This window comes from Schistocerca americana, chromosome 7 (assembly GCF_021461395.2).
Source record: "Schistocerca americana isolate TAMUIC-IGC-003095 chromosome 7, iqSchAmer2.1, whole genome shotgun sequence".
NCBI lineage: Eukaryota > Metazoa > Arthropoda > Insecta > Orthoptera > Acrididae > Schistocerca > Schistocerca americana.
Genome location: NC_060125.1, coordinates 189,190,457 through 189,211,498, shown reverse-complemented (window position 1 = coordinate 189,211,498; position 21,042 = coordinate 189,190,457). Strand labels below are relative to the sequence as shown.

Sequence of the window (21,042 nt, the reverse complement as noted above, 5' to 3'; positions counted from 1 at the left end):
GATGTCAGTGTAGTAGATGCAGATATAAATACTAGCAGCAGAAATTATTATAATTCCATTTACAAGATCGAAGACGATACCAAAATCTCTCTACCTAATATAGCGAAGAAAAGCGAATTTAAGTCGTTTATAAGGAATTTTTCCAATTCATTTAGATAATAGCATAATTGCAGTATCTTAAGGGGAGTTGGAACGCCCTATCCCGACAATGTTAAATTTAGTGACTTGGCTTCACTGTATTTCAGAGACAACTGTGCCAGTGACATGAAACTTTTCCAGGTCATTAAACTGTATGTTCTCAGTCTAATGAACTAAAAAAATTGAATTTCAATCACTGCTTTCGAAAATACAAATTTTTAATCACACGTTTAAAATTTTGTACACTTTTTTGTACCTTATCATAAATAATTGCATTTACAAATAATGTTTTGTTCTTCTTTTAGTTCAGCAGAATCAGGATATGTATCTTATTACTCTCTGAAAATATGAATACTCTACTTGAAGTGGTTTCTGAGATGTAGGAGAAAATGCAACAGGAAATAAAAATGTTCAGAAACGGTTTCTAAAGTTTCAAAAGGCTGTAACACACTTAATATATGCTTATTTTTTTATTTTTATTCACGCTGCACCATACTGTATTTTATCCTCTTGATCTTTTTCCAAGTTTTTTCTCCTTTTCTTCTTTTTGGACTCCTTAGTCGCCAACTGTGCTACATACTCGGCCTTATCAGTGTGGATCTTCTTGTCCATCCATTCAAGTTCTCGATGCAGTTTGCTCCAGGATTAATTACATTAGTGTCTTCATTCCATCAAAAACATTTTTTGGTAAGCGAGCAATTATAAGGTTATTGAACGACTCATTGGGATTTTGAGTCTGAACATGCAGTAATTCAAGATTTACCAGGTCTCTGTTAATAGGTTTTATGATATCCATGACTGCTGCTGCGATTGAATGTTTATGGCTGTATGAACTGTTTTACTACTGGACATTGCACCATGAATCAGGTCCAGGAGGGCAAAGGTGGTGTACTAGTTATCCATCAGTTGACAGTCTGTGGAAGAAGGTAGCCGATACAACCTGTTTCATTTTCAACTAATCCTCAGTATTACATATTTCTAATGGCTGTCCCATAATACTGCTGTAGTTCATCAATCATTTTGTCTGTCTGACTGACTCTAAGGGTTTTACCATCAGAAAGTTTCTTCTCTCTCTAACTTTGTTTCAACTTCCTCAATCTGGTGCCCATGACCTTTATAACAAAGCAATCCACTGCCTTCTATGTAAAAAATTACCGATTTTATTAGATCTTCAAGTAACGCACGTAAAAATTTTAACATTTTCAACTGGTGTAGATTATGGCTAAAAAAATAAAATAAAATACTTTCCATGTTAGTTTATAAGTGATATATATAATTTTATTCGGAAAATTGCAAATTTTATAATGAGATAAAACTCCGAAAATGTTAAAATAACTTTTTTCCGTTCTAACACCCCTTAGGATGTTCATGAAATTTCTGAAGGAAATGGCTTACGTGAATCACTGTATATTATATAGATGCGTGAGCTGCACCAGTTAGGATGTTACGTTTCTTGGATTAGTGATACACCTGTTATCTCCACGGCTATTAAGTGCGACACAACCGTACGTGGGTACAACTAATATTAATGCTTGGAAATGGTAAAACACCGAAATTGCAGTTACAGAATAAAAACTTTTTGAGGCATAAGCGGTAAATGACATCCTCTGAATTTAAGGTATTGAATTTTTATGTTGTGCAATCGCCGATAATCAGAATTTAAGAATCCACTGACTCATATTAAGTATCTTGTAGTGCGCAGCGTCGATGTCATGTTCTTTCTACGTATGTTGCAGACAGACGCAAAGCGATCCGCAGCACAGGCAACTGGCCGTCACGGCGAATTCTAGGACTGCAGCATACCGTATGTATTCGTTACTGTGTGAAAAATTTGTTTACTAGAATGTTTACGTATGCGCACAAAGTTCGTCTCTGGCTCGGGCCAGGTCGTCAGTTTCCGTCTTTCTCCAGTTAGTTATTTTAAGGGGCTTCCCCGCACTCTTCGTGACGACTGGATAGTCCCACATTCCTCCGGATCGGTCAGTCAACAGTATTCGTAATCCTTCGGGTCCTTACACCCACAAACGTTTCGAGCGAACAATAGACGGAATGAGTGGATTGTTCGGAAGCTGTATGTCTCTGCCAGACTACCATGGTTATGATGATTATAATTCTTGTGGGTATTGTACCGCGTCATAATAAAAAACACTTTGATTATAATCGTCTTGATACTGGCTCTGCCAAAGCCTACGTAGTTATTTTCATCTATATTACTTTTTATCAAAACGTTGAGTTCGACTATAAAATTAAAATGTGATCGGCAGTGAATGGAGAGATTAGGTTTTTTTTTTTTTTTTTTTTTTTTTTTTTTTTTTTTTTTTTTTTTTTTTTTTTTTTTTTTTAGAACGATCCCTTATATTACTCATAGCAATTCACTGAATTGACATTAATGATAGTTTGGTATATTTATCGTTGGGCAGTGCAATCATCACGCAGTAGAAAAAACAAACTTTGGGCTCTTTCGGAGAAGAATCATGAAACGAATAAAAATTTAACTTATATCGACAATCATAATCAGCCAGAGGAGAATATACAACATTTTTCGAATAGAACTGCTAACGGGACTTCGATTACCAATAATAATTTACTTCCATCAGACCTGGGACACCTACAACAGGTTTTTACCTTATTGTTTCCGTTGTTTCAAATCAGCAGTATAAAAGTGTCGGAGGAAGTGATACCAGTGCGTCCATTGTACACTCTCAAGGCCGAAGTAGGAACAAAACAGGGCAACCAATCATCAACTTACAGAAAAACACTCCACCATTTTTCTGCTATACAAGTTTCAGGTTTTACAGAAGTACCACATGACGTGGAGTGCAATTACAGAACTTCACAGCAACATTTGCTAAGAAGTGGTGTACTTTACGCGTATTTTATGTCAACAATGCAATTTTCCGTCTCTTTATACTAAGAAACTGTAACAAAAATGGTCGTTTCTGACAGCTCTTCGGTGCACCGCTGCCAGAAGCAGCATTTTCTTCGTCGTACATAAACTGTAACACAGAAAGTACCACATAGAGCACTTAACTTTCAGAACTTTGAACCAAATGAGACACCGGAAAACAACTATATCTAGAAGTCTGATATTGAAAAAAACCGTTTGACCTGTATCTTTCTTTAGTTCCCACTCCGCTACCTGTCGCGTCATTCATATACCAGCAAACATCAGCGCGCTCGTTGCACAGCAGTAACGTCGCGCTTTACAGTCTTATATATACGTAATGAGATCCTGTAACGAAAGAAACGAATACGGAATACTTTGTAGCGCGACTCTGATGAGACTACACTGAATAAATAAGATCCAGATTTTTGTCGTTACTTTTAAAGTCCTAGTAAATTCCGTAAACAGCTCCTGTATTGTTTCATTTAAACAGCATGAGAGAGGAAAAAACTTATGAAGTGCCTGCATGAAGAGGAACAAGTCTGTCTCTCTTGCCATTGTTCCTTTAGCTGCGTCGTTTGCATAGCACTGTTTGGCAACACGGTCAGTCTTGACCCACATATCGTCAAGTCACACCACTTCGTCGATATTTATGCTACGGATGTCCCTCAAAAATCGACATCGCCATGCAGCTATATCCTTCCTCTCCATAAAAAGCTTACAGCTACAGAAATGGCCCTAGTGAAAGCCTAGGTTGTGCAAAACAGTGGACAAGGATATGCGTCTCTTCTGAAGAAGTCCTGATTTTTAAAGTGTGACCGGTAACTTCCTAAGTGTCGGATGTTCCTTCCTACGATAGTAATAATAAGACTGACGACGAATCACATCCTCTGCAAACGAATCTCTGTTGGTAATTCGCTTATCCATTTGATGTTTTTCCCTAGGGGTGTTAAGATTCGATGGGTCTTCAGCTTCCTTTCCTTTGTCGAACATTTTATTTTCAATATTCACAACACTGTTTTTGTTGTATTCAAAGCTGCAGCAGTTCTGCCGATTACTCTGTTAACTGACAGCACCAATATCCTGTACCAGTTTATTACACTACTGGCCATTAAAATTGCTACACCAAGAAGAAATGCAGATGATAAACGGGTATTCATTGGACAAATGTATTATACTGGAACGGACGTGTGATTAAATTTTCAAGCAATTTGGGTGCATAGATCCTGAGGAATCTGTACCCAGAACAACCACCTCTGGCCGTAATAACGGCCTTGATACGCCTGGACATTGAGACAAACAGAGCTTGGATGGCGTGTACAGGTACAGCTGCCCATGCAGCTTCAACACGATACCACAGTTCAGCAAGAGTAGTGACTGGCGTATTGTGACGAGCCAGTTGCTCGGCCACCATTGACCAGACGTTTTCAATTGGTCAGAGATCTGGAGAATGTGCTGGCCAGGGCAGCAGTCGAACATTTTCTGTACCCAGAAAGGCCCGTACAAAACCAGCAACATGCGGGCGTGCATTATCCTGCTGAAATGTATGGTTTCGCAGGGATCGAATGATGGGTAGAGCCCCGTGTCGTAACACATCTGAAATGTAACGTCCACTGTTCAGACTGCCGTCAATGCGAACAAGAGGTGACCGAGACGTGTAACCAATGGCACCCCATACCATCACGCCGGGTGACACGCCAGTATGGCGATGACGAGTACACACTTCCAATGTGCGTTCACCGCGATGTCGCCAAACACGGATGCGACCATCATGATGCTGTAAACAGATCCTGGATTCATCCGAAAAAATGACGTTTTGCCTTTCGTCAACCCACGATCGTCGTTGAGTACACCATCGCAGGCGCTCCTGTCTGTGATGCAGGGTCAGGGGTAATCGCAGCCATGGTCTCCGAGCTGATAGTCCATGCTGCTACAAACGTCGTCTAACTATTCGTGCTGATGGTTGTTGTCTTGCAAACGTCCCCATCTGTTGACTCAGGCATCGAGACGTGGCTGCACGATCTGTTACAGCCATGCGGATAAGATGCCTGTCATCTCGACTGCTAGTGATACGAGGCCGTCGCGATCCAGCACGGCGTTACGTATTACCCTCCTGAACCCACCGATTCCATATTCTGCTAACAGCCATTGGATCTCGACCAATGACAGCAGCAATGTTGCCATACGATAAACAGTAATCGCGGTAGGCTTCAATCCGACCTTTATCAAAGTCGGAAACGTGATAGTACGCATTTCTCCTCCTTACACGCGACATCACAACAACGTTTCACCAGACAACGCCGGTCAACTGCTGTTTACGTGTATGAGAAATCGGTTGGAAACTTTCCTCATGTCAGCACGTTGTAGGTGTGGCCACCGGCGCCAACCTTGTGTGAATGCTCTGAAAAGCTAATCATTTGGATATCACATCATCTTCTTCCTGTCGGTTAAATTTCGCGTCTGTAGCGCATCTTCGTGGTGTAGCAATTTGAATGGCCAGTAGTGTATTTTCCCACATCTAGAGGTAGGCACGTAATGCGCAAACCATTTCTTACGACTGCCCTCGTACGGCAATCCTCTGTCCGAGAGAACAAGGTCGAAATTTTCCACTTGCAAATTTCGAAGAACTTCCCGCTGACATCGTTGAGTACCACACAACGAATAAAAGTAACAGCCAATAAAGGGAAAAAGGTATAACAATAAGAACAAATAAAATAATAATAAGCCCTACACACAGAAAGTCACAAGGCGCAACGATCGCACAGATCAGCAAGCCGACTGCAGCTGAATCTCACTGCAAGCAGGAAGCGTTGTATTACGGTATATTGATAATTTTTACTTATGGACCGTTTGACAGCATCTGAATAAAACACAATTTTAGTGCCATACGCGTTTCGCCGTTATTTTCTGCAAGGCATCATCAGTGGCCTGGAATATGTACATATGTCTGCTATTTAATTTACATTTTTGTCACTGTGGCTATAGGTTATAAACAGTTCTGGTGGTTGGTATTTCCTATCAAGTAGTAATGTTTTTGTGGTGTCACCGCCAGACACCACACTTGCTAGGTAGTAGCCTTTAAATCGGCCGCGGTCCGTTAGTATACGTCGGACCCGCGTGTCGCCACTATCAGTGATTGCAGACCGAGCGCCGCCACACGGCAGGTCTAGAGGGACTTCCTAGCACTCGCCCCAGTTGTACAGCCGACTTTGCTAGCGATGGTTCACTGACAAAATACGCTCTCATTTGCCGAGACGATAGTTAGCATAGCCTTCAGCTACGTCCTTTGCTACGACCTAGCAAGGCGCCAATATCAGTTGCTATTGATACTGTAAAGAATGTACAGACAAGAGCGACGTTCAACATTAATGGATTAAAGTTAAGTATTCCACCAGTTACCTCCTTTTTTCTGAAGCCTAAATTCCTTGTCCTGTTCAAGACCTCACGCCAGCCTGCGTGAGCTTAAACGGGTGCCTTTCGGCTTCCTCTACCATTAGTGGGTTGGCTCTCATGCCAATCCACAACAGTTTTGAACTGCACTTACAGGTTGCGTGGACAATTTCTTACATATTGCGCTCCTGTTGCATTCTTGTTGTTGTTCTTCTGCTTATGAACGCCAATTTGCGGTTTTTTTCACATTCCACAGCACAATGAACTGAAGGCTTGTTTCAATGCAATGTTTCGGTTACTGTTGCCGACTGTCAAATGTTTCTGCCAAAGATCGAATATTATTGCCAAACTTCCGAGTGTAATTATTGAAGTATCTGTGATCTGTTCGTGTATGCATGTGTCTGTGTGTGTGTGTGTGTGTGTGTGTGTGTGTGTGTGTGTCCAGATGGTGAAAGGGGAAGAGTTTGTTTGTTTTATGTTATCATTTCCTTTATTAAGTGTAGTAGGGAGCATGTGCTGATGTGTGTTTGTTCATTTATCACATGTTTGTTTTCTGCTATGGCTTTCTAGATATGGAAGTTTTCTTGCGTTTGTATAAGATGTTTGTCATGGTTGCTTTTTCTCATTATTTTCATCTCTTGTTCCATGTTTGTAGGATGTGGTTATGGGGTTTTCGAATGCTCTGCAAATGTGGAATGGTTTGTTTCATACTTCCAACATCTGATATGTTCTTTGTATAGTGTTTCAAAATTCCTGCATGCCATGCATATGTATACTGGATCACTACTTTGACATTCAAGATTATATATTCCTGATTGTTGGAATTTGTCCCTCTTGGTAGCTGGCTGGCTTAGTTGTGATTGGAAGGTTTGCCCAGGCTTATATGTTATTTTGAAGCCCTGTCTCTTTAGGATGTTTGCAACTCTGTGTGTTAGTTTAGTGTGTAGGTTATGGTGTACCATCTGGTTCTTTTCTGTGTGGTGCTGTCATTGTGTGTGTTTGTTGAGTGTGTTTGTAAGTTTTCAGCTTGTGAGTTCTCTTGTATTTTGCAAATGTTGTGTTTGTTTTGTATTTGTGTTTTTATTTTTTTATTGAGCCTGTGTACCACATGTGTGTCATACCCGTTGTTCCTAGCTATTTGTATGATTGTACTCATTTCTTATTCATAGTTTGTCTTGCTGAGTGGGATTCTGTTTAATCTATGTAACATTGTAAGGTCCACTTAGAAAAATTATACATGACTGTGCTTAAACTGACACACAATATTTTTTTAGCGCAACGCAATCTGACTTTCAATAATCCCTACAAGAGAATGGCCCTGACTAAATTAACCTATACGTTTCACAAATCACTTACCTCACAAAAATCTTCGTTACTCGAACTACTGCAATACAGCGAGCGCCACTGCTGCTAGCTAAATAAAAGATTCAAACTACTGAAGGCACTAACTACTGATAGGCATAGTTAGCAAATGAAAGATTTTGATAGAGAACAAACAATGTACACTCCTGGAAATGGAAAAAAGAACACATTGACACCGGTGTGTCAGACCCACCATACTTGCTCCGGACACTGCGATAGGGCTGTACAAGCAATGATCACACGCACGGCACAGCGGACACACCAGGAACCGCGGTGTTGGCCGTCGAATGGCGCTAGCTGCGCAGCATTTGTGCACCGCCGCCGTCAGTGTCAGCCAGTTTGCCGTGGCATACGGAGCTCCATCGCAGTCTTTAACACTGGTAGCATGCCGCGACAGCGTGGACGTGAACCGTATGTGCAGTTGACGGACTTTGAGCGAGGGCGTATAGTGGGCATGCGGGAGGCCGGGTGGACGTACCGCCGAATTGCTCAACACGTGGGGCGTGAGGTCTGCACAGTACATCGATGTTGTCGCCAGTGGTCGGCGGAAGGTGCACGTGCCCGTCGACCTGGGACCGGACCGCAGCGACGCACAGATACACGCCAAGACCGTAGGATCCTACGCAGTGCCGTAGGGGACCGCACCGCCACTTCCCAGCAAATTAGGGACACTGTTGCTCCTGGGGTATCGGCGAGGACCATTCGCAACCGTCTCCATGAAGCTGGGCTACGGTCCCGCACACCGTTAGGCCGTCTTCCGCTCACGCCCCAACATCGTGCAGCCCGCCTCCAGTGGTGTCGCGACAGGCGTGAATGGAGGGACGAATGGAGACGTGTCGTCTTCAGCGATGAGAGTCGCTTCTGCCTTGGTGCCAATGCTGGTCGTATGCGTGTTTGGCGCCGTGCAGGTGAGCGCCACAATCAGGACTGCATACGACCGAGGCACACAGGGCCAACACCCGGCATCATGGTGTGGGGAGCGATCTCCTACACTGGCCGTACACCACTGGTGATCGTCGAGGGGACACTGAATAGTGCACGGTACATCCAAACCGTCATCGAACCCATCGTTCTACCTTTCCTAGACTGGCAAGGGAACTTGCTGTTCCAACAGGACAATGCACGTCCGCATGTATCCCGTGCCACCCAACGTGCTCTAGAAGGTGTAAGTCAACTACCCTGGCCAGCAAGATCTCCGGATCTGTCCCCCATTGAGCATGTTTGGGACTGGATGAAGCGTCGTCTGACGCGGTCTGCACGTCCAGCACGAACGCTGGTCCAACTGAGGCGCCAGGTGGAAATGGCATGGCAAGCCGTTCCACAGGACTACATCCAGCATCTCTACGATCGTCTCCATGGGAGAATAGCAGCCTGCATTGCTGCGAAAGGTGGATATACACTGTACTAGTGCCGACATTGTGCATGCTCTGTTGCCTGTGTCTATGTGCTTGTGGTTCTGTCAGTGTGATCATGTGATGTATCTGACCCCAGGAATGTGTCAATAAAGTTTCCCCTTCCTGGGACAATGAATTCACGGTGTTCTTATTTCAATTTCCAGGAGTGTATTTACCTTAATAGTGCTCAAAAGACATAATATATATATCAGTCCACAATATTACAAATTTACTCTTTCTGATGGACACACGTCCAGATCGTCTGCTCTCAAAATTCCTCCATCTCTCTCCCCACATCCACCACTGCTGGCGGCTCACCTCCAACTGCGCAATGCTACGCGCTGTTAACAGCCAACTGCCCAACACTACAATAGCAAATTCCAACAATGCCACCCAGCCACAGACTGCACACAGCACAGCCAGTGATTTTTATACAGAGCGCTAGGTGGCGGTGGCGCTACCAATATAAGAACCTAAACAGCCTACTTACAACATGTGTCTTAGTGCTGCAAGTTTCAGGCTGTGGGGGTGGTTGGATTTGGAATGTATTATTGTGTCTGTGGCTACTGGTTTTCTAAAGCTGTTAAATGTATGTTTGCCATTTTCTTTTTTTATTGTAATGTTAAGAAAATTTATTTGTGTTTTTTTCTCTCTCAAGTTTGAATTTTATGTACTAACAATTAAATTAAATGTAAATGAAATAGGAAACATCTGTACATAATCCAGGCCACTGATGATGCCCTGCAGAAAATAAAGGCGAAACGCGTATGGCACTAAAATTGTGTTTTATTCAGTTGCTGTCTGACGGTCCATAAGTAAATATTATCAGTATACCGTAATATTACACGCAACTGAGGAAGGCAGGACTACAAAAGTTGAGGAAGCGTTGTGGTGGTGGAGTGAAGCTTTGGAAAGTTCGGGATTTTTCTGCAGCTGCAGGTATCTTCTGTCCTCGCTATCAATCGTATGAACTTTTTGGTTAGGTCCTAGGCTTTAGTTATGCAGACACGAGGACTCACCGCGCCGAGGAAGACGTATCCCAGCTCCTGGGCCAGAGCTCCGGCCGCCCGCGGCCCGCCCTCCAGCCGCACCACCCACTCGTTGCTGAAATGCAGCGCGTTCTGCACTCCGTCGTGCGCCAGGCCGGCGCCAGCCAGCACCGCCAGCAGCAGCTGCACCCACATCGCCATCTGGAAGCATTACGGCACCCGCGTAAACAGCCGGCACGTTCCTTACCCAGCCTCACACCAGTTCTACAGGGTGTTATTGCGAACACATAGAAAGAAGGATCCTTTATTGTATGATTATATGATAGCGGAACAAACACTGGCAGCAGTTACTTCTGTAAAATATCTGGGAGTATGCGTACGGAACGATTTGAAGTGGAGTGATCATATAAAATTAATTGTTGGTAAGGCGGGTGCCAGGTTGAGATTCATTGGGAGAGTCCTTAGAAAATGTAGTCCATCAACAAAGGAGGTGGCTTACAAAACATTCGTTCGGACTATACTTGAGTATTGCTCGTCAGTGTGGGATCCATACCACATTGGGTTGACGGAGGAGATAGAGAAGATCCAAAGAAGAGCGGCGCGTTTCGTCACAGTGTTATTTGGTAACCGTGATAGCGTTACGGAGATGTTTAGCAAACTCAAGTGGCAGACTCTGCAAGAGAGGCGCTCTGCATTGCGGTGTAGCTTGCTCGCCAGGTTTCGAGAGGGTGCGTTTCTGGATGAGGTATCGAATATATTGCTTCCCCCTACTTATACCTCCCGAGGAGATCACGAATGTAAAATTTGAGAGATTCGAGAGCGTACGCAAGCTTTCAGACAGTCGTTCTTCCCGCGAACCATACGCGACTGGAACAGAAAAGGGAGGTAATGACCGTGGCACGTAAAGTGCACTCCGCCACACACCGTTGGGTGGCTTGCGGAGTATAAATGTAGATGTAGATGTAGATGTAGATGTGGTCCATTGATGGTGACCGGGCCAAATATCTCACGAAATAAGCATCAAACGATAAAACTACAAAGAACGAAACTCGTATAGCTGGAAGGGGAAACCAGATGCCGCTATGGTTGGCCTGCTAGATGGCGCTGCCATAGGTCAAACGGATATCAACGGCGTTTTTTAAAAAATAGGAACTTCTATTTTTATTACATATTCGTTTAGTACGCAAAGAAATATGAATGTTTTGGTTGGACCACTTTTTTCGCTTTGTGATAGATGCTGCTGTAATAGTCACAAACGATCGTGTGAAACCCAGCTCGCGCTATTCGTCCACGAGACTCAGAGGGTCATAGACACGGGTTCCCATGTAGATGCCGTGCTTCTTGACTTCCGCAAGGCGTTTGATACAGTTCCCCACAGTCGTTTAATGAACAAAGTAAGAGCATATAGACTATCAGACTGATTGCATTGAACAGTTCCTAGATAACAGAACGCAGCATGTCATTCTCAATGGAAAGAAGTCTTCCGAAGTGAGACTGATTTCAGGTGTGAAGCAGGGGAGTGTTGTAGGACCGTTGCTATTCATAATATACATAAATGACCTTGTGGATAACATCGGAAGTTCATTGAGCCATTTTGCCGATGATGCTGTAGTATTTCGAGACGTTGTAACAATGGAAAATTGTACTGAAATGCAGGAGGATCTGCAGCAAATTGACGCATGGTGCAGGGAATGGCAATTGAATCTCAATGTAGACCAGGGTAATGTGCTGCGAATACATAGAAAGAAAGATCCTTTAGCATTTAGCTACAATATAGCAGGTCAGCAACTGGAAGCAGTTAATTCCATAAATTATCTGGGAGTAGGCATTAGGAGTGATTTTAAATGCAATGATCATATAAAGTTGATCGTCGGTAAAGCAGATGCCAGACTGAGATTCATTGGAAGAATCCTAAGGAAATGCAATCCGAAAACAAAGGAAGTAGGTTACAGTACGCTTGTTCGCCCACTGCTTGAATACTGCTCAGCAGTGTGGAATCCGTACCAGACAGGGTTGATAGAAGAGATAGAGAAGATCAAACGGAGAGCAGCGCGCTTCGTTACAGGATCATTCAGTAATCACGAAAGCGTTACGGAGATGACAGATAAACTCCAGTGGAAGACTCTGCAGGAGAGACGCTCAGTAGCTCGGTACGGGCTTTTGTTCAAGTTTCGAGAACATACCTTCACCGAGGAGTCAAGCAGTATATTGCTCTCTCCTACGTGTATCTCGTGAAGAGACCATGAGGATAAAATCAGAGAGATTAAAGCCCACACAGAGGCATACCGATAATCTTTCTTTCCACGAACGATACATGACTGCAATAGAAGGGAGAACCGATAGAGGTACTCAAAGTACCCTCCGCCACACACCGTCGGGTGGCGCGCGGAGTATGGATGTGGATGTAGTGTAGAACGTATAAGTATGTGCTATCACGTAACATTCCGCCAGTGCAGGCGGTATTTGCTTCGTGATACATTACCCGTGTTAAAATGGACCGTTTACCAATTGCGGAAAAGGTCGATATCGTGTTTATGTGTGGCTTTTGTGATCAAAATGCCCAACGGGCGTGTGCTATGTATGCTGCTCGGTATCTTGGACATCATCCAAGCGTCAGGACCGTTCGCCGGATAGTTACGTTATTTAAGGAAACAGGAAGTGTTCAGCCACTTGTGAAACGTCAACCACGACCTGCAAAAGATGACGATGCCCTAGCATGTGTTTTAGCTGCTGTCGCGGCTAATACGCACATCAGTAGCAGACAAATTGCGCGAGAATCGGGAACCTCAAAATCGTCGGTGTTGAGAATGCTACATGAACATCGATTGCACCCGTATCATATTTCTATGCACCATGAATTGCATGGCGACGACTTTGAACGCCGTGTACAGTTCTGCCACTGGGCACAAGAGAAAGTACGTGACGATGACAGATTTTTTGTACGCGTTCTATTTAGCGACGAAGCGTCATTCACCAACAGCGGTAACGTAAACTGGCATAATATGCACTATTGGGCAACGGAAAATCCACGATGGCTGCCACAAGTGGAGCATCAGCGACCTTGGCGGGTTAATGTATGGTGCGGCATTACGGGAGGAAGGATAATTGGTCCCATTTTATCGATGGCGGCCTAAATGGTACAATGTATGCTGATTTCCTATGTAATGTTCTACCGATGTTACTACAAGATGTTTCACTGCGTGACAGAATGGCGATGTACTTCCAACATGATGGATGTCCGGCACATAGCTCGCGTGCGGTGGAAGCGGTATTGAATAGCATATTTCATGACAGGTGGATTGGTCGTCGAAGCACCATACCATAGCCCGCACGTTCACCGGATCTGACGTCCCTGGATTTGTTTCTGTGCGGAAAGTTGAAGGATATTTGCTATCGTGATCTACCGACAACGCCTTACAACATGCGTCAGCGCGTTGTCAATGCATGTGCGAACATTACGGAAGGCGAACTACTCGCTGTTGAAAGGAATGTCGTTACAGGTATTGCCAAATGCATTGAGGTTCACGGACATCATTTTGAGGAATTATAGCATTAATGTGGTATTTACAGGTAATCACGCTGTAACAGCATGCGTTCTCAGAAATGATAAGTTCACAAAGGTACATGTATCACATTGGAACAACCGAAATAAAATGTTAAAACGTACCTATGTTCTGTATTTTAATTTAAAGAACTTACCTGTTACCATTTGTTCGTCTAAAATTGTGAGCTATATGTTTGTGACTATTACAGCGCCATCTATCACAAATCAAAAAGAGTGGTCCAACTAAAACATTCATATTTCTTTACTTACTACACGAATATGTAATAAAAGTGGGAGTTCCTATTTTAAAAAACGCAGTTGATATCCGTTTGACCTATGGCAGCGCCATCTAGCGGGCCAACCATAGAGCCATCTGGTTTCCCCCTTCAAGCTAGACAAGTTTCGTTCTCTGTAGTTTTTTTCGTTTGACGCTTATTTCGTGAGATATTTGGCCCGGTCACGATCAATGGACCACCCTTTATAGATCGACCCATATCTTTGAGGCCCTACACTCCTGCACTGCTTTCATTGTAAACCACCTCCAATATGTACACCAGCTCTTCTCTACCCTCGTCCACGGTGGACCTATTCAAACATCGTACACGATGGTGGATTGGAGTCCAAAGTCCCATACTATTCACTCTAACCTGCGCGCTGTTGGCCTTCCCTTGTTTCTCCATTGCTTCCAGTTCTTGAACTTCATGCACTCCTATACTCTCCCTCCCCAATATCCTGTACCAGTTTATTATTTTCTCACATCTCTTCAAACACCCGGAACTCCACCAGTTTTTTGCACTCCACACCTTGTGACATTCTGTATCAACTCCCTATACGATATGACATAGCATTTGTAAGTGACTTTCTTTTGGTATGAAATTGCAAATCTTATTATTAAATACGTATATGGCCCGGCCGGCCGGGGTGGCCGAGCGGTTCTAGGCGCTTCAGTCTGAAACCGGGGGACCGCTACGGTCGCAGGTTCGAATCCTGCCTCGGGGATGGATGTGTGTGATGTGCTTAGGTTAGTTAGGTTTAAGTGGTTCTAAGTTCTAGGGGACTGGTGACCTCAGAAATTAAGTCCCATAGTGCTAAGAGCCATTTGAACCATATATGTCACGTTCTTTGTCCGCCATATGTCATCCACACCTAATTTCCTAAATAACTACGTAATATTTTCTTTTATTTCTATTCATTCAGTACTTTAAGATGCAACTAAAACGTTACGAAAACGGCTGTGTGGGTCTCTAATGGACTTAAATAAACACAGCTACAGCGGACTACTGGAATTTTCATCCAGTTTCATATTTTGATTGTTTTAACACCTGTTTTAAACACCTACTGTACTGTACAATTTGTCAGTCAATCATGTACGTTATGAACTATTTGTTACCCTACCTTTTTCCTCTCCAAGTAAAGGTGTCTAACTATCCTGTCCGTGCATATCTGAAATCCAGCCCCTCTCCTACCACCGACATCCTCCCTCCTAACAGTTACCGACACTCATCCCATATCCTTTCTTGTATATCGTCTATTCCATCTGCGTCCAAATCCTACACCTAGGAAATTATATGAGGAGGCCACAGAACCATCACTCTTACAGATCTCAAGATTGTACACATCATCATTTTGTCGATATTAAGATAGTAGTTTCTATTCCTGTATTTATGAGATCGTTGTAAAGAACTGTTATTGCAATTTCCCCCCTTCACAACCTAGGAAGGAACGTAAGTTACAGGTAAATAAACAAAAATATGCAGGAGAATCTTTGCCAACACATCTTACGAACCCCTCAACTCCTTTTCTTGTCTCTTTTTCAACAGTTTTCCATTCGCTTTCTGTCAAGTGTAACACATTTCATCTTATTCCCACATCAGGACTTTCCCTTGATTTCCATCCCTCCCATCACCATAGTCCTGTTTCGATGTTGTTTACCTCCATCCAGAAACCCCAGAATCCTACCCCCACTGTCCACACTAAACATGTGTCCAGCTGTCAGTCAACCAACTCCATTGCTACCTTATAGGTTACACCACCATATATCCACTCGAGTTACTTCTGTTATCGCATCCACTCTGTACTTTTAGTGTGGTGCAGTGCTCCGTATTGATCGTCTACACATGCATCGGCATTTTTACTTAACAAATAAACAGGTTTAATACCATAAATGCGCAAATTTCCTTTCAATTTCTTTTAAGAAATAGCTAATATATATTTTATCTCCTTTACATACTAGAGCTATCTATGTTTTAAAAATTACCTTCTGCTGAGAAGCGTCAAACAGAACAACTGCCAGACTACTCCTGATTGTGGTGGTTGAAGGAACAAATGGTACCACCCTAGAAAAGCTTAACAAATATTATTAAATGTCAGGTCGTAACGAGAGAAATGATTCTGTATGCAACCCGGCTCCCGTGTGTGACAGTCAGAAGCCAAATAAGATATTGGTGGCAGGTAACCCTTCCGAAAGCACCTGGACACTATATACGAGGTCTGTCCAAAAAATTCCCGAACTTCGTCCACAAAGTTTTTCTGCGCTTACCTTTTACTTAACGTACATGCTCTTCTTCGAAATACTCTCCTGCCCAATGGGTACACGGCTCCCAACGCCGTTTACAGGAAGCAGTCTTTGCACGCCTCTCGCTGGATCGCGGCAAGCGCCGTCTGCAGATTTTCTTTTATCTCCTCTGTCGTTGCAAATCTTGGTCCATTCAACGATGTTTTCAGCTTTGGAAATAAAAAAAAGTCCTGAGGGACATGTTCTGGCGAGTACGGAGAATGAGGCACCACAGGGATTTAACACTTGAAGGTCTCTCTGGTCTTGACTCATGAGCAGGATTTCATGACATGATCCAACTGAAACGTTACATTCTTCTGCAATCTCTCGGACAGTCAGTCATCGATTAGCACGCACGATTTCATTGGCGTTCCTGACATGAGAGTCGTCGATAGACGTCGAAGAGCGTCATGGACTAGGGTCATCTTTTAACTTCCGTCCGGCCATGTTTAAACCTTCTAACCATTCGTAACACAGAGTATAGTTCAAGTACTCATCGCCGTTGCGTTCTTGCATCGTTTGGTGCATCTCCGTTAACGTTTTCTTGAGTTTCACGCAAAATTTAATGCAGACGCTTTGCTCCTCTAACTCTGCCATCCCGAAATTCGCAAACTGTGCGACACATCGTTATACTCACTATAGCACTGAACAATAATTAACAGACATATAACAATGTAACTTTCCACAGTTACTCATTAAACACAGGCGCGTACAGGATTGCCAGTCGCATTTCGACGAATGTTTCAAATTTTTTTGTACAGATCTCTTACTTCTTTGAGGCTTGTCAAACACGCCAGAAAGTAGTACACTTGACATCTCGCCATTGGTGCCGAGTGTCGAGGTCAACGGAATAACAAGAAATCTCCCAATGCGCTTAATGGAAGAACAACGAGTACGATTTAGAGAGACAGTCAAACATAAAGCGATCACATGTCGACGGAGGGACATTCAATTTCAGTACCGAGAACAGAGAGGGCAGTGACGCAATCGCAGCAGCACTTGATCGATCAGTAAACACATTAACTATGAGAAGACGGTGATAGGCACTTCGTGGACACTAAGCAACTGCAAATTAGGTAATGTTTTACAATATTCATTGGAGCATTATTGAACAGAGACGGCCTACCTTTGTCTCAAAGAGTTAGAATAATGGAATATTAGGGAATAGCAGCGACAGATTACTGCTTGGTACTTGTCTCTTGTACGGTAGGCGAAGTGGCCTGTGATTAGCTCACAGTGTTGATAATTGTTTAGTAAGTCCAAGTGGCCAACGGTTAGCACAGCGAGTGATAGTCAAGCACTTGTGTCTAATAGAGATCTTTTCTAATTATTATTGAAAGCATATGACATTATGATAAGGGGTTTTGTTGCGACACTTCACTAAGTGAATTTGTTCGTTAGAACAATTACTTGATTAAGGAAACAGTAATAACATACTTCGTCAGGAAACCATTCCTGCCAACTCCACGAGAGTTACCGATGTTCTGAAACGTAACCTCTTCCAACTAACAAGATTTTCTCCCTCTCATCTCCGCTATAAAGGTCGATAACAAAGCAAACGATAACAAAGCAAACTAAACGCACAATGTTTTTAACGTCCTGACTGCGCCACGCGTAGGGAACCTGTGCTAGGATGCGATAAGTTATTTGCCCTCTTTACCACTGTCACTTTCCCCTTTCCTGTTCCAGTCGCAAAGAATGATTGCCGCTGAGAGTCTAATTTTCCTTTCTTGATCTTTCCGTGAGATATACGTAGGACGAAGCAATATAATGGTTGACTCTTCTGGCAATGTACGCTCTCGAAAACTTAACAGTAAACCACAGTGCTATGCTGAACGCCTCTCTTGCAATGTCTGGCACTGGAGTTAACCGAGAATCTCCGTGCCGTTTTCACGTTTTCTAAATGAATCTGTTACAATATGTGTTGCTCTTCTTTGGATCTTCTCTGTTTCCTCTAGCGGTCTGGTACGATCGCAGAGTGACGAACAGTGTTCAAGTACTGGATGAGGGTATTGTATGCTACCTCTTTTGTGGGAGGACTACACTTCCTGAGGTTTTGTCCAGTGGATCTCAGTCTGGTATTCGCGTCACCTACGATTACTTTTATGTGCTCGTTCCACTTTGAATCGTTCCAAACGCATGCTCCTAGACACTTTATGGATTTTCAGTGAGTACCTTGCAGTCGTGTGCTCACAAAATAATGCATATTTATGCCTATTTATGCGCAATAGGATAGATTTCTTTACATTGAGTGTCAACTGTCAATTTCTGCACCAACTGATAGTGAAATATTATTAAAAGCAAAAGAACAGTTTAAGTTCAAAATGGCTCTGAGCACTATGGGACTCAACTGCTGAGGTCATTAGTCCCCTAGAACTTAGAACTAGTTAAACCTAACTAACCTAAGGACATCACAAACATCCATGCCCGAGGCAGGATTCGAACCTGCGACCGTAGCGGTCTTGCGGTTCCAGACTGCAGCGCCTTTAACCGCACGGCCACTTCGGCCGGCAACAGTTTAAGTATTCGTATAGAATGTTGAATTTAGTTTTTCTTTTTTTTCCTATGCGAGTAGAGTCCTGCAGTATGAAAGGTTTAATGGTTGCTCACAGTATTGTCGGTTTGTAAAAATAAGAAGTTATTGCCTCTGGAATTTTGCTGTGAAAATGATTATTATAACGGTGTTTTACTACAAATTTAGCTGAATATGTCGATCTCCATGATCTTTAATGTCTTTCAAATACTCCATCGCCACCTACAGATTTGGAGATCTAGCAGTATGGTACTGTAATTCTGCAGCATTAAGTTATGCATGGTAGTCGTTGCTGAGTTCCGTGGATGTGGATTACATTACTTGAAGAAGTACAGCAGCCAGACACTTTTTGTACAGCTTTGTTTACACCAACCTATTATGGCATTCTGACTAATATTAGCGTGTACAGAAATGAAAAGGCGCTTTATTTCTTCAACTCATTACTTGTTTGAGTTGTAAACGATCTCATTCAAGGATAGACTGTTTTTTCCCACAAAGACATGTGTATGTATCTCTGTGACTTCATTTAAAAACAGCACCTTTGCAAGTGTTTCACGTGGATTTCATGTGGTAGACCAACTAACTTTGGCAAATTCTGTGAGAATGTCATGCTCACCTACTTACCAAAAAAACAAACGTAATACGCTATTCTTCACGTTGTGCGATTTCCGTTGTACAATGGCGCAGATTCTAACCGGTGCTAGATATCTTTCATAGGATTTCAGTTGCTGAAATGCATCATCAATTTACAGCTAAAGGCATTCCCCCGACGTGTGCACGGAAGAAGATTATCACTGAAAGCATACAGCACGTTTCATGTCTCCTTGAGTTTCGGAGTCAATATAATTTTAGGAAGTGGTTCATATGGCTCTGAGCACTATGGGACTCAACATCTTAGGTCATAAGTCCCCTAGAACTTAGAACTACTTAAACCTAACTAACTTAAGGACATCACACACACCCATGCCAGAGGCAGGATTCGAACCTGCGACCGTAGCAGTCCCGCGGTTCCGGACTGCAGCGCCAGAACCGCACGGCCACCGCGGCCGGCTTCAGGAAGTGCCTGATTCCTTAATTTCATATCAAAAAGAAATGCCGTCTTTATAATTCTATCACCATACCACTGTTTTACTCCCCGTAGAAATGCAGTTCAGGCAGAAATCTTGTAAACGTCTACCTGCACATATACTAGGTCCTACCAGATACTACTTTTTCATTGATAACAACGTCATTTATACAAAGTTCGATGTCAGGCATTAAAACTGCCAGTTAACTAGTATTCAGGATCAGTATTTTAGTTAAACTCAAAGCAACGAATGAAAGCATACCTAAGATTGTTTACGACTCAGCGCTAAGGAGATCAAGATCACATCTTCCGCTGAAAAATTTATTCATCAAGTTATTTACGGCTATACACTTCATCTGAACGTTTAGACTCTACTAGGTGGAGAAGGGACCAAATAGAGAACTGTTTGGAAATCACCGACATTTTGGATGTTATGTATAAAGAACTCGTCTTGAGCTGCATCTATGCTGGCCGAAAACCTACTGATTTACAGAAAGAAGACATATGTTTCACAATATAATCCTTTGATATGGAACATAGAATTTATTAGATTTCGTCGTGGCTCTCTGAAATGCAGACTGTAGGGAAAGTGTCTATTGTTCGTGACCAACATAACTGAGAGTGTCCCAAGAGCATAGATCCGGCGATGGAAAAAGCTTTTTTGAATGGAACTGAAGTTGGTGTTTACAGCCAATGCATTTCTTAAGGATGAATAATATCAAAATGTAGGTATGTACGCCATTTTAATGGAACTGTAAACTGAAGTTACTGATATTAAGTAATTTATTTCGGAGAGCAAATTGGTATTTCGTTCTAGTCTCGGTCTCGAAGGATAGGCAATAAAGTGATATGTTAAAATTTGGCAAATCCTAACAACTAACTTTATTCCAAGCTTAATCTAAGAAATTCATTTATTTAAGACATGTCTTTATGCGACTTACGTTAAGCTTATGTCGTTAAAGAGAAATTCCACCCGTAAGGTGTAGAGTGTGTTACCTGAGTGAGTTTTCGGCGATAGAACCACCAGAAAGGCTCGGTGTGGAAAGCTGAATAGCACAAACTGTACTGCCGTTCGACGAGTAACAGCAGCAGCATTAAGTCATTTATGTTATACTGGTTTTGTCGGCTTTGCTACCCAAGCTACTTTATGACGCACGTCGAGAGGTACAGGCGTGGAGAATACAGTGA

General features: G+C 42.9%; 1 protein-coding gene across 2 annotated transcripts in view; it reads right to left on the bottom strand.

The window, feature by feature from the left end:
• LOC124622118 (neuroendocrine convertase 1-like) overlaps positions 1 to 21,042 on the bottom strand; it is a 497,126-nt gene that overhangs the window by 359,133 nt on the left and 116,951 nt on the right. For both annotated transcript variants that reach the window (XM_047147727.1, XM_047147728.1), the window contains exon 2: positions 10,188 to 10,358. In XM_047147727.1, coding sequence (XP_047003683.1) covers positions 10,188 to 10,358 — 171 coding nt within the window. The remainder of the gene's footprint in view (positions 1 to 10,187; positions 10,359 to 21,042) is intronic.